This window comes from Pogoniulus pusillus, chromosome 1 (assembly GCF_015220805.1).
Source record: "Pogoniulus pusillus isolate bPogPus1 chromosome 1, bPogPus1.pri, whole genome shotgun sequence".
NCBI lineage: Eukaryota > Metazoa > Chordata > Aves > Piciformes > Lybiidae > Pogoniulus > Pogoniulus pusillus.
The window spans coordinates 49051392-49064437 of record NC_087264.1 but is presented as its reverse complement, the minus strand read 5'-3'; the positions used below and the strand labels follow the sequence as shown (position 1 = coordinate 49064437).

At 48.7% G+C, this 13046-nt stretch overlaps 1 protein-coding gene across 3 annotated transcripts in view; it reads left to right on the top strand.

Annotated features, from left to right (window-relative positions):
- Window positions 1-9866, top strand: part of TOGARAM1 (TOG array regulator of axonemal microtubules 1) — a 52701-nt gene extending 42835 nt beyond the window's left edge. For 2 of the 3 annotated variants that reach the window (XM_064151848.1, XM_064151841.1), the window contains 5 exons: window positions 145-263; window positions 1512-1701; window positions 3009-3228; window positions 6309-6395; window positions 9583-9866. In XM_064151848.1, the coding sequence (XP_064007918.1) occupies window positions 145-263; window positions 1512-1701; window positions 3009-3228; window positions 6309-6395; window positions 9583-9836 (870 nt within the window). In that variant the 3' untranslated portion in view covers window positions 9837-9866. Of the gene's footprint in view, window positions 1-144; window positions 264-1511; window positions 1702-2120; window positions 2455-3008; window positions 3229-6308; window positions 6396-9582 lie in introns of those variants that run through there. The other variant, XM_064151853.1, reaches the window with a different exon arrangement.
- Window positions 9867-13046: the final 3180 nt, after the last annotated feature.

The window sequence follows — 13046 nt, the reverse complement described above, 5'->3', positions numbered from 1 at the left end:
CAGCAGGACAGCTGCTCTGTGTGTACCTTCACTCCTGGCAGATGTGCCAGATGAAATCAAATGGACTCTGCTGCCACACTTTCATGGCTGCCAGACTGGCTTTTACCAGGTCACCTATTCATTCCTGCTTGCCCTTTTCTGCAGGGCCTGGGAGAGGTGCCTTTGGATACACCCTCAGCAAGGGGAAGACGTTCCCATACGAGTGGTGTTGGACACTCAAGGGCATCCTCTACTTCCAGAGATGCTCTCAATGTCACCGACAGGTAAAGATCCTCAGTGGATTACTCTGTTAGGAATTTGACCTCTAGGTTAACAAACCTCACACTGCAAGAGGAGAGTATGGAAGCACTTCAGACAGGGATGTGAACATCAAAGAGATCTGAAGGACTAGGAAGATCTTGACATGTCCCAGATAAACTGATTTAAAGAGGGGAATTGGCTTATGAACATACACACTTGGAACTCACAGTAGATCTCTGTCATCCCATCAGCTCAAGATACTACCTATGGAAAAATCATAGGATCATAGAGTGGTTCAGGTTGGAGGGGACCTTGAAGATCACATAGGTCCAACTCCCCTGCCATGGGCAGGGACACCTCCCACTTAGCCCAAGCTGCTCAAGCCCCTGTCCAAGCTGAACACCTCCAGGGAGGGGCCATTATTAAATGTATTGGTGTGATTTAAGCTTCCCAGTGACTCAAATACCTAACAGAACAATACATTAATAGGATGGTTTCCCCTCTTCCCCCTTTTGGAAAGAAAGATATTAGATGTAGGGAGGAAAAGGGGTAAAACACCCAAAGAGTGGCCTTGCTTTCATTTGGAAGTGAAAAAAAACACTTTAAGTAAAAGGTATTTAAGGTAGGGGAGTTACAAAGAGGTATAGGGAAGGGAAACAAGACACAAAATAGATATACAACCAGATTGATGGCAATGGATGGAGGTAGATTCAGGAAGGGGTTGTCCACCATGTGGTGGGGTGTTCACAGGAGCAGCAGGAACAACAGTGGTGCTATCAGGCAGGCAGGGAGGGCAAAGAGAAAGAGGAAGTTCTTCTGGTTTTATAGGGGTATAGACAGGAAGTGGGAGTGGGCTAACCACTACACCTGGGGTCAGGTCCACCCCCAGGAGGGTTAACCCATGACCTCCTTGGACAACCTGTTTCAGTGTCTCACCACCCTCACTGTAAAGAATTTCTTCCTAATCTCCAGTCCAAATTGCCATGTTTTTTAAGTCACCATGTTCAAAGTGAAAGTCTTTCACCAGAAGGTTTTCTGTTGATTCATAGAATAATTTGTGCTGGAAGGGACCTTAAAGCTCATCTGGTTCCAACTTCCTGCTGTGGGCAGGGACACCTCCCACTAGACCAGGTTGCTCAAGGCCCCATCCAGTCTGGGTTTGAACACTTCCAGGGAGTGGAGTTCCACGGAAAGAGGTGTTTACAAGTACATGGTCTGAGATTGCAAACTCTTGTTCCAGCTCATTTCTGTTCATTTTCTTTTCCCACCAGAGAGGCTGCAGAAGGCCATGAAGTCAGCAGAAAAGCAGCTCCTCGTAATGCCCTGGAGAACACAGAGTATCTCAAAGACCTCATTTGTTTATTGAGCGCCAGAGACTTCCGCGAGCGAATCAGTGGCATTAAGCAGCTCTTATCTGATACAGAGAACAATCAGGGCTTTGTCCTTGCCAACATTGTGAAGGTAACTGAGAACACTGTGTTTCAAAGGCCTTCAAGTTAGGTCCTAACACGCTCTGATGAAAGGTTGGCTCCCTCTTTTCATAAGAAGGGAAAATGTTGGGGAGTGGAGCAGGTGTATACCTTCTGCCTGCTTTGTGAGTCTGGGAGAAGGCAAGGAGGGGTCTTTGTTGTGATAAAGCTCAAGGTGATCATCCTTTCTCACAAGATCATAGGATCTTAAGGGTTGGAAGGGACCCAAAGAGCTCATTTGGTCCAGCCCCCTGCCAGAGCAGGACCATACAGTCTAGAGTCACACAGGAACACATCCAGACAGGCCTTGAAAGTCTCCAGAGGAGACTCCACAGCCTCTCTGGGGAGCCTGTGCCAGTGCTCTGGAACCCTTACAGGAAAGCTACAAACATTTATTAAATCCCCTCTCAGTCTTCTCTTCTTCAGACTAAGCAGCTCCAGGTCACTCAGCCTCTCCTCATCAGGCAGTGCTCCAGTCCCCTCATCATCCTCATAGGCCTGTGGTGGACCATCTCCAGCAGATCTCTGTCTCTCTTCAACTGGGCAGCCCAAAACTGAAGGCACTACTCACACCTAACAAGTTTCTCCTCATAAGGTACTCATAGGAGAGGAGAAAAATAGGATCCAGAGCTCCCGGAGTTGTAAGCTAAAGGCAGATAGAATGAAAGGAAAAGCAAGGCTGTCTTCTAGCAGTGCAGGGTCTCTGCTCTGGAACTGTGGCATACTGCTATGGAACTTCACAGTGTCTTCACTCAGTGAAGTCCTCACTCAGTGAAGAGACTGTGAAACCTATGATTATAATGTTTTAATAGAATCATAGCATTGTTTTGGTTGGGGAAGGCCTCCAAGATCATCAACCTTCAACCTAAGGTCACTGTGCCAGTAAATCATGTTCCAGAGTGGCGTGTCAGCATGTTTCTTAAACATCTCCAGGGATGGTGACTCCACCATCTACCTGGGCAGCCTATTCCAAAGTCTGATCTTTCTTTTGAGCCCTTCAAAATGCTCTGGGTTTGCTAAGCAGAGTTAAGTGCACTTGGCTGCAGAAAATCATACTGAATGGTGCAGATGGCTTCTTTATAGAGATAATAATAGAGATAATTACATTGTCCAAGAATGAATAAAACTTAGGTGAGATTCAGATGATAATACAGAGTGGAAAAATATCAAATGATGCTTTGCATACTAAAAAAAATAACCCTAGCAGAGCTGTCTTTTGCCAAGATAGAGAATTGAAGTGCAACCATGAAGCAGGGAACACCAAATCCTCAGCTGAATGCTCCTTGGATACCGTTTCAGATCTTCGATGCATTCAAGTCTCGCTTGAACGACTCCAACAGCAAAGTAAATCAGGTGGCTTTGGAGACCATGCACAAGATAATTCCCTTGCTAAGAGACAATTTGTCTCCTGTGATCAACATGTTAATTCCTGCCATTGTGGACAACAACCTCAACTCCAAAAATCCAGGGATTTATGCAGCTGCCACCAACGTTATCAAAGCTCTGTGTCAGTATTTAGGTAAGTGATTTTCTCTCCCTTCATTTGAAAGAGATTTAATGACAGGAATTGAGTTCTACATGTAGTGAGTTACTCTTTCTACCAGTTCCCATCTAGCTATTACATGGTGCAACAGAGCATTTGTTTTACAGAATCCCAGCATTTTAGGCATGGGAAGGGACCTCTGGAGATCAGCCAGTCCCACCCTGCTGCTAAAGCAGCAGCAGCTTGCCCAGGATCACAATGTCCAGCTGCATTTGGAATCTCTCCAGAAAAAGAGACTTCACAACCTCTCAGGGCAGCCTGCTCCAGGGCTCCAGCACCCTCACACCAAACAAGTTTCTCCTCCTCTTCAGATGGAACCTCCTGGGTTCCTGTTTGTGCCCACTGCCCCTTGTCCTGTCACTGGGCACCACTGAAAAGAATCTGGCCCCATCTTCTTGGTCCCCATAGGTCCTTTAGCTCTTGCTGAGCATTAAGAAGATGCCCTCTGGGGCTGCTCTTCTCCAGGCTCAGCAACCCCAGGTCTCTCAGCCTTTCCTCTTTGAAGACATGTTCCAGGCCCCTCAGCTTCTTTGTAGACTCCCTTCAGTATTTCCCTGTCTCTCTTGAACCATGGAGTCCAGAACTGGACTCAGGACTCCATCTGTGTCCTCCCTAGGGCAGAATAGCATGGTACAAGAATCTCCCTTGACCTGCTGGCCACACTTTTCCTCATGCACCTCAGGACACCATTTGTCTTCTTGGCCACAAGAGCACAATTCTGGCTCATGGGGATCTTGTCCACCAGCACACTCAGGTGCTTCTCCATGGAGTTGCTGTCCAGCAGGTCACTCCTCACCTGTACTGGTGCAGGGGATTACTCTTCCCAAGTGGCCTTCTCTCCTACTTTTTAAGCCACAGAAGTCATCTTAATATTTTGGCTAGTCCAGTAAAGGATCCTAGCTGCTTAGACTGGGCCTAAACATGTAGGTGAGTTGGTTACTTTTCCTTAGCAGGTGGTTTTCACTTTGAGGGTGGCTGACTTTTGGCACAGCTTGCCCACAGCAGCTGTGGAGTCTCCATACTTAAGATATCCTCAATCTGTGTCAAAGTGGCCTTGGGCAGCTGGCCACAGTGATTCTGACAGAGCAGGGAAGTTGGACCAGATGATCTCCAGAGGTCCTTTCCCACCTTAGTCAACCTGTTGCTAAAGGTTGTCACATTGCAGAATCACCTAAATAGGTCAAAGAAACAGATTTGTTGCTGACCTGTATATGCCACAAGCAGCTTCCTTCTTCACTTGCTGGAGTTTTGGAGCAGAATTACAGTGTTTTCAGGAAATAAACATGGTGTGGCAGAGAATGGAATCAGAGAATTGCTTGGGCTGGAGTATCCCTTTAGCTTCATTCCATCCAAACATTCTCTGGCTCCACCCAGACTGCTGCTAAATCATGTTCCTCAGCACCACATCTCTGTCTCTTTGAAACCTCTCCAGAATGGGGATTCAACCACCTCCCTGGGCAGCCTGATCCAGTCTTTGAGAACCTTTTCAGTGAAGAAGTTTCTTCTAATAGCCAATCTAAACCACCTTTGGTGCAACTTGAGGCCATTTCCTCTTGTTGTGTCAGTTGTTACTAGGGAGAAGAGTGCCCCACCTGGCACCAGCCTCACAGGATCAGAGAACTAACCAGGTTTAAGAAGACCTCTAGGATCATTAAGTCCAACCTATCACCTAACACCTTCTAATTAACTAACCCATGGCACTAAGTGCCTCATGCAGCCTCCTCTTAAACACCTTCAGGGATGGGGACTCCACCACCTCCCTGGGCAGCCCATTCCAATGCCAATCACTCTCTCTGCCAACAGCTTCCTCCTAACATCCAGCCTGAACCTCCCCTGGCACAACTTGAGATTGTGTCCCCTTCTTCTGTTGCTGGTTGCCTGGCAGAAGAGACCAACCCCACCTGACTACAGCCTCCTTTCAAGGAGTTGTAGACAGCAACGAGGTCTTCCCTTAGCCTCCTCTTCTGCAGGCTGCACACCCCCAGCTCCCTCAGCCTCTCCTCACAGCGCTATGTTTCAGGCCTCTCACCAACCTTGCTGCCCTTCTCTGGACACCTTCCAGCACCTCAACATCTTTCTTAAATTGAGAAGCCCAGAACTGGACACAGTACTCAAGATGTGGCCTGAGGAGTGCTGAGTACAGGAGCAGAAAGTCTTCCCTGCTCCTGCTGGCCACAGGTCTTTATACAGGCCAGGATGCCATTGGTTCTCCTGCCCACCTGGGCACACTCCTGGCTCACACTGAGCTGGCTGTCAACCAGGACTCCTTTCAGGGATTTGTAGAGAGCAATGAGGTCTCCCTTCAGCTGCTTTTCACCACACCTGTTCTCTAGACCCTTCACCAACTTTGATGTCTTCTGAACCTGCTCCAGTCCCCATCAATGTTCCTACTGTAGTGAGGGGCTCAAGAATGAACCCAGTACTCAAGGTATGGCCTCACCAGTGCTGAGATGATGAATTTGCAGGGCCAAGAATCACCCAGGCTGGATAAAGCTGAGGCAGCAGAGGTCCAAGTTTCTAGGTATGAAGACTTTTATTTTCCCATCCCACTGCTGAGAATGGAATTAAGGAACCCATGATGGCTGTAGTGAAGGTTGTTGGTGTGGTGAAATGAGGCTCCAAATTTATGCAGGGAGGTAATGAAGAGAAAGAGAACCTTGTTTTGGAGTCATTACAGTCAGCAGCAATGGTAAAGGGTTGGACTTGATGATCTGTGAGGTCTCTTCCAACCTTGGTGATACTGTGTGATACTGTGAGTATCATAGAATCATAGAATCAACCAGGTTGGAAGAGACCTCCAAGATCATCCAGTCCAACCTATCCCCCAGCCCTATCCAGTCAACTAGACCATGGCACTAAGTCCTACCAGATTCTAGGAGTTAGGGCTTCTTAAGACTTTCTTTTAGTGCTTTTATGCCTTGAAACGCATCACTGGAGTCTCTCAAAGACAATGTATCAGAACTAAGGTTCTTGTCTCCATTTGTCCATGCGTGTTTACTTCCATACTGCTTAATTACCCTACTTAACCTTCAATTTAACCTCTTTTGTTCTTCTAGACAACTATTTGCTCCTTCAGCCCTTCTGCACAAAAGCCCAGCTCCTGAATGGAAAAGCAAAGCAAGACATGACAGAAAAGCTCGCTGGTAAAGCCATGTTTGAATTGAATGTTTGTTTGTGTCTTCACCTTAATTAGGCTAATTAATCTCAGGATGGTGGTGGCTGTTTATCTCTTGTTCTGACATAGGAGGTTGTGGGCTTTAATGGCAGCAGCAGTTCTCACATTTCACCCTCTTCAAATGCAAATTTGAAGCTACTGCTGACAAAAAAAGGCTATTATTAGTGTTTATTCTTCTTGCTGCCCTTCTCTAGGTGAATGTCCCAGAAATGCTGAAATCTTATGTTTTAAAGATGAAAATGTCCAAAATGTCCATGTCTTCAAGGGGTATCTGTTTTCAAACCACACTAACATTCTTTGAATCAGAGAATCATAGAATCAAGCAGGTTGGAAGAGACCTCCAAGATCATCCAGTCTATCCTATCCCCCAGCCCTATCCAGTCAACCAGACCATGGCACCAAGTGCCTCATACAGTCTTTTCTTGAACACCTCCAGGGACGGTGCCTCCACCATCTCCCTGGGCAGCCCATTCCAATGCCCATCACTCTCTCTGCCAACAACTTCCTCCTAACATCCAGCCTAGACCTCCCCTGGCACAGCTTGAGACTGTGTCCCCTTGTTCTATTGCTGGTTGCCTGGCAGAAGAGACCAACCCCACCTGGCTACAATGTACCTTCAGGTAGTTGTAGACAGCAATGAGGTCACTCCTGAGCCTCCTCTTCTCCAGGCTGCACACCCCCAGCTCCCTCAGCCTCTCCTCACAGGGTTTGTGCTCCAGGCCCCTCACCAGCTTTGTCGCCCTTCTCTGGACACCTTCCAGCACCTCAACATCTCTCTTGAATTGAGTGGCCCAGAACTGGACACAGCACTCAAGGTGTGGCCTGAGCAGTGTACAGAGTACAGGGGCAGAATAACCTCCCTTGTCCTACTGGCCACACTGCTCCTGATGCAGGCCAGGATGCCATTGGCTCTCTTGCCTACCTGGGCACACTGCTGCCTCATCTTCAGCCTGTTATCTATCAGTACCCCCAGGTCCCTTTCTTCCTGCCTGCTTTCCAGCGGTTCTGTGTGTAGCAGCTATGAAATGGAACTTTAAAAACATAGTGGACACTCTGTTCTTGAAATATCCCTAAATTTATGCTTCCTGAATGTGTTAGTCACCAGATTTTAGACAATTCACCTCTTGGTGAGACATTCTGGTGCAGTTTGAGACACTTGTGAGGCCACAACTCAATTCTTGGGTTCAGTTTTGAGCCCCTCACTGCAAGAAAGACATTGAGGTGCTGGAGCAGGTCCAGAGAAGGGCAGTGAAGCTGGTGAAGAATCTGGAGAATAGGGCTGGTGAGGAGGAGATGAGGGACCTGGGGCTCTTTAGTCTGGAAAAGATGAGGCCGAGGGGAGACCTCACTGGTCTCTACAACTCCCTGAAAGGTGGTTGGAGCCATGTGGGGGTTGGTCTCTTCTTCCTAGTAACAAGGGACAGGACAAGAGGAAATGGCCTGAAGTTGTGCCAAGGGAGGTTTAGTTTGGATGTTAGGAACAATTTCTTTCCTACAAGAGTGGTCAGGCATTGGAACAGGTTTAGTTTGGATGTTAGGAGTGATTTCTTTCCTACAAGAGTGGTCAGGCATTGGAACAGGTTTAGTTTGGATGTTAGGAGTGATTTCTTTCCTACAGGAGTGGTCAGGCATTGGAACAGGTTTAGTTTGGATGTTAGGAGTGATTTCTTTCCTACAGGAGTGGTCAGGCATTGGAACAGGTTTAGTTTGGATGTTAGGAGTGATTCTTTCCTACAGGAGTGGTCAGGCATTGGAACAGGTTTAGTTTGGATGTTAGGAGCAATTTCTTTCCTACAAGAGTGGTCAGGCATTGGAACAGGCTGCCCAGGGAGGTGATGGAGTCCCCATCCCTGGAGGTGTTTAAGAAACATGTGGACATGGCACTCTAGGACATGGTTTAATGGCCATAGTAGTATTGGGTTGATGGTTGGACTTGCTGATCTTGGAGCTCTCTTCAAACAGACACCATTCTATGACTCTGTAAGGTTACTTTGTTCCTTAAATATCCACTGTGTCTTTCAGGGATAAAGAGGAAACCACAGCAGATGTTACACAGTGCACTGTGAGAAACAGAAGCCCTTATGACAATGCTGACTAAAAAGTACTTCAAAAAGCCCCCCAAGTTTCTTTTTCCTGGTTTTGGTTTTATAGAATATTTTAATTATCAACACTACCTGTGCTGCTTTGCAAACTAAGAGGATAAAAGGGGTGTTTGCATGGATGCCAAGAGGGATTTGGACAGGCTAGAGAGATGGGCCAAAGCCAACCTCATGAAGTTAAACAAGGCCAAGTGCAAGGGGATTCTTGTCTGTGCTTGGGATTGCCCCTACACCTGGGTTGGGGCAATCCTGAGCACAAATACAGGCCAGGTGAGGAATGGTTTGAGAGCAGCCTTGAGGAGAAAGACTTGGGGGTGTCAGCTGATGGAAAAACTCAACATGAGCCAGCAATTGTCGCTTGCAGACCAGAAGCCAAACATATCCTGAGCTGCATCAAAAGCTGTGTGACCCAAAGGAAGGGGGAGGTGATTCTGCCCCTGCTCTTGTAAGACCCATCTGCAGCACTGTGTCCAGTTCTGGTGCCCCCAGAACAAGAAGGACATGGAACTGCTGGAGAGGGCCCAGAGGAGGCCACAAAGATGATCAGAGGGCTGGAGCACCTACCCTATGTGGAAGGGCTGAGAGAGCTGGGACTGTTGAGTCTGGAGAATGCTCCATAGAGACCTTAGAGCAGCCTTCCTGTACATGAAGGGGGTGACAGGAGAGCTGGGGAGGGACTGCTTGTAAGGGCTTGTAGTGATAGGATGAGGGGCAATGGCTGTGAGCTGGAAGAGGGGAGATTTGGACTGGAGATTAGGAAGAAATTCTTTATGGTGAGGATGGAGAGACACCATAACAGGTTGCACAAGGAGGCTGTGGATGCCCTCTCCCTGGAAGAGTGCTCAAGTCCAGGCTGGACAAGGCCTTGAGCAACCTGGTCTAGTGGAAGTTGTCCCTGCTTGTGGCAGGGGGTTGGAACTAGATGATCCTTAAGGTCCCTTCCAACCCAAATTATTCAATGATTTGACATTGAGTGCTTTTCAAAGCCTCTCAAAGTAGGGTTTCACCTCTGAATTGTGTTTTAAACCATCTCCAAACCTGTTGCCTTCCTTGCAGACCTCGTTACGGAGTTATACCCACGAAAGCCTTATGCTGTGGAGCAGAAAGTTCTGGTTGTCCTTTGGCAGCTTCTGGGGAACATGACCAACAGTGGCTCTTTGCCTGGAGCCGGGGGGAACATCCGGACAGCCACAGTAAAGTTATCTAAAGCACTTTTTGCACAGATGGGTCCGAGTCTGCTCATTCAAGCTGCAGCTCAGCCACTGCACACCAGGAAGATTTTAGCAGAGTTCTTGGAGATAACAACCTAAAATAAAGACCTCTCTGTGTGTGACATTCAATCAGGACACATAGACTTCTGTTTACGTGGAGACACACAGGACCATCCCCATCATGCTGGTTCAGTGTTGGTGTTCCTCATGCAGCAGTGTCATGGAAGGCCAAAACAGGCTTAATACATCTCCTGGCTTGTCCAGGCATGATCCCCTGCTCCCCTTACCCCTTCTGGATTGAGGAGCAGAAAGAGGGACAAAAGCCCTGGAGTCAAAGGAGCAGTAATTTGTCCAGACTTTTTCTGCTCCTGTTTATATCCCGTGGTAAACAAGGTACATGTATTTGGCTTGTGCTTACCTCGTGCATGGCCTGTGTTTTCCCAAATATGGGTAAAGCAAGCCCCTGGCTTCACCTGATATGGTTAGTTTTGGCAAAGTGCCATTCTGATGGGTTAGTCTCTGTTGCCCAATGGAGCAGTCAAGACTCAGGAGATTGATAAATATGGCCCAAAGTTGTAAACAACTCACCTTGCCTCACTTTGCCATGCTGCCATGCTTTGCTTTCCTTTGCCTAGCCAAGCCTTGCCTTGTTGCCTTGGGGACCAGGAAGCCTTGCTGCTTCAAACCAGCTTTGCTGCTTAACAACAACCTTTGATGCTTCAAGCTTGTCTACCTGGAAACTTCGCCGTGCCTCGCTTTACCAGGGAGAGGCATAAGTGCCCTTCACACCATAGGTTAAGAAGTCTTTGCCAAAAACTGCCCAAGATGGCCAGCCTTAGCATGAACAACCCTGTGGGCAGGTAATGACAGCCTGGATTGTGCAGAAGGGGTAAGCCTGGGAGAGCCAAGTGCCCCCAGGCAAGCTGCAATACTCCTAGCAGTCACAGCTACTGAAAGCAGTAAGTCACTCTCAGTTTGCACACCCACTTAGGGACCTCACTGCAGCCTGTGGTGTGAGAGAAGGTAGGCAACTGCCAAGCTGCAGGACACCGTGCTTGCCTGCACACCTGCCAACCTCCGTGCCCGAGTCCGGAGCCCTGGGAAGGATTAAGACCAGGTCAGAGGACCATGCAAGCCCAAGCACCCTGTGAGAGTCCTGGGAAAGAACTCTGACTAGCTCCCAGCAGTTACCATACCACCGACAGCACCCCTGCCAAGTGTTTTGGATACTGTCTGCACTATACTGCGGCCCCAGAAAGCCAGAGAGACTAATCTGTGAGTAAATACTGTAGAAAGCCTCTCTGTGATTGAAGCTCTCTGCTTTGGTTCTGTTAGCCTGTCATTGTGCCTTCGGCTTCAGCAGAAGGGAGCCTCTCGTCTGCCCCTACAGGGGAACGTCTCCCCCTAGAGGGCAAGCGGCAAACTGCACAGCAAGACTCCCTTCCCAAAAGCTTCCTCTTTGTGTTTTGCTGGTTTGGCTTAACTTGTTTGGTACTGCTCTATGCACTGTACATATCCTACAATCTGTTTGCACAACCGAGTATAAAAGACCCTGTAAATAAGTTAAGAAAAAAAATATTTTTTTGTATTAATAAATAATCATTAATAATTGTGTTAATTTCATCTGCTGGAGAGGGATCTGGGAGTGCTGGTGGATAAGAGGATATCCATGGGACAGCAGAGTGCCCCGTGTGGATAAGAAAGCCAGTGGGATCCCGGCGTGTATTAGGAAGAATGTGTCCAGCAGATCAAGGGAGGTTCTCTTCCCCCTCTGCTCTGCCCTGCTGAGACCTCATTGAGTACTGCCTTCTGTTTTGGGATCCCCAGTTGAAGAGGGACAGGGGTCTGCTGGAGAGGGTCCAGTGGAGGGCTATGAGGATGATGAGGGGACTGGAGCACTGCCTCATGAGGAAAGGCTGAGGGACCTGGGGCTGCTTAGTCTGGAGAAGACTGAGAGGGGATCTAATCAATGTTTATCAATAGCTGAGGGCGGGGGGGGCAGGCTCTGCTCACTTCTCCCTGGAATAGGACAAGGAGCAATGGATGGAAGCTGCAGCACAGGAGATTCCAGATCAACACAAGGGGAAGCTTATTGACTGTAGGAGTCTCAAAGCACTGGCACAGGCTGCCCAGAGAGGTTGCAGAGTCTGCTTCTCTGGAGCCTTTCAATGCCTGTCTGGATGTGTTTCTGTGCGACCTCAGCTAGATCGTGTGGTCCCTGCTCTGGCAGGGGGGTTGGATTCCATGATCTCTTTGGCTCCCTTGCAACCTCTGACATCCTGTGATTCATAACAACCTCCCTAACAAGCAGGAGGGGTGGTGCTGGGAGAGCCTTAGCTGTGCTGGGGCTCACTCCCCTTGCTGCCACCATCACCAGTGCCTGGTGACACAGAAGTCACTTTCGAGTCGTTCCTGCTGGTCTCTGGAGAAGATGGAGTGCAGCACCGCGTCAGTTTGCTGAGGAATAAAGACTCCTTCTCATCGTCATGTTTTGACTTGCTTGAGCTTGACACGAAGTGGAAGCGAATGCTGCAGATAATTATCCCGTACAACATGTGAGTGTGCAGCTCTTGTGAGAAACCTGCTGGGGGGTTTTAGCCCTTTTCATGCAGTTGTGCAGGATTAGCTTTGCTATAGCACTTGTTAAAGCCATGTTGGTTTAGGTGCCGGGGCTGCTCCTCAGCACAGGAATGCACAGCACCGGGAAAAAGGAAGCCAACCCCTTCACAGTATCACAGTATCACCAAGGTTGGAAGAGACCTCACAGATCATCGAGTCCAACCCTTTACCACAATTCTCAAGGCCAGACCATGGCACCAAGTGCCACGTCCAACCCTGCCTTGAACAGCCCCAGGGACGGCGACTCCACCACCTCCCCGGGCAGCCCATTCCAGTGTCCAATGACTCTCTCAGTGAAGAACTTTCTCCTCACCTCCAGCCTAAATCTCCCCTGGCACAGCTTGAGGCTGTGTCTTCTCATTCTGGTGCTGGCCACCTGAGAGAAGACAGCAACCTCCCCCTGGCCACAACCACCCCTCAGGTAGTTGTAGACAGCAATAAGGTCTCCCCTGAGCCTCCTCTTCTCCAGGCTAACCAATCCCAGCTCCGTCAGCCTCTCCTCGTAGGGCTGTGCTCAAGGCCTCTCCCCAGCCTCGTTGCCCTTCTCTGGACACGCTCAAGCATCTCAATGTCCCTCCTAAACTGGGGGGCCCAGAACTGAACACAGCACTCAAGGTGTGGTCTAACCAGTGCAGAGTACAGGGGCAGAATGACCTCCCTGCTCCTGCTGGCCACACCATTCCTGATGCA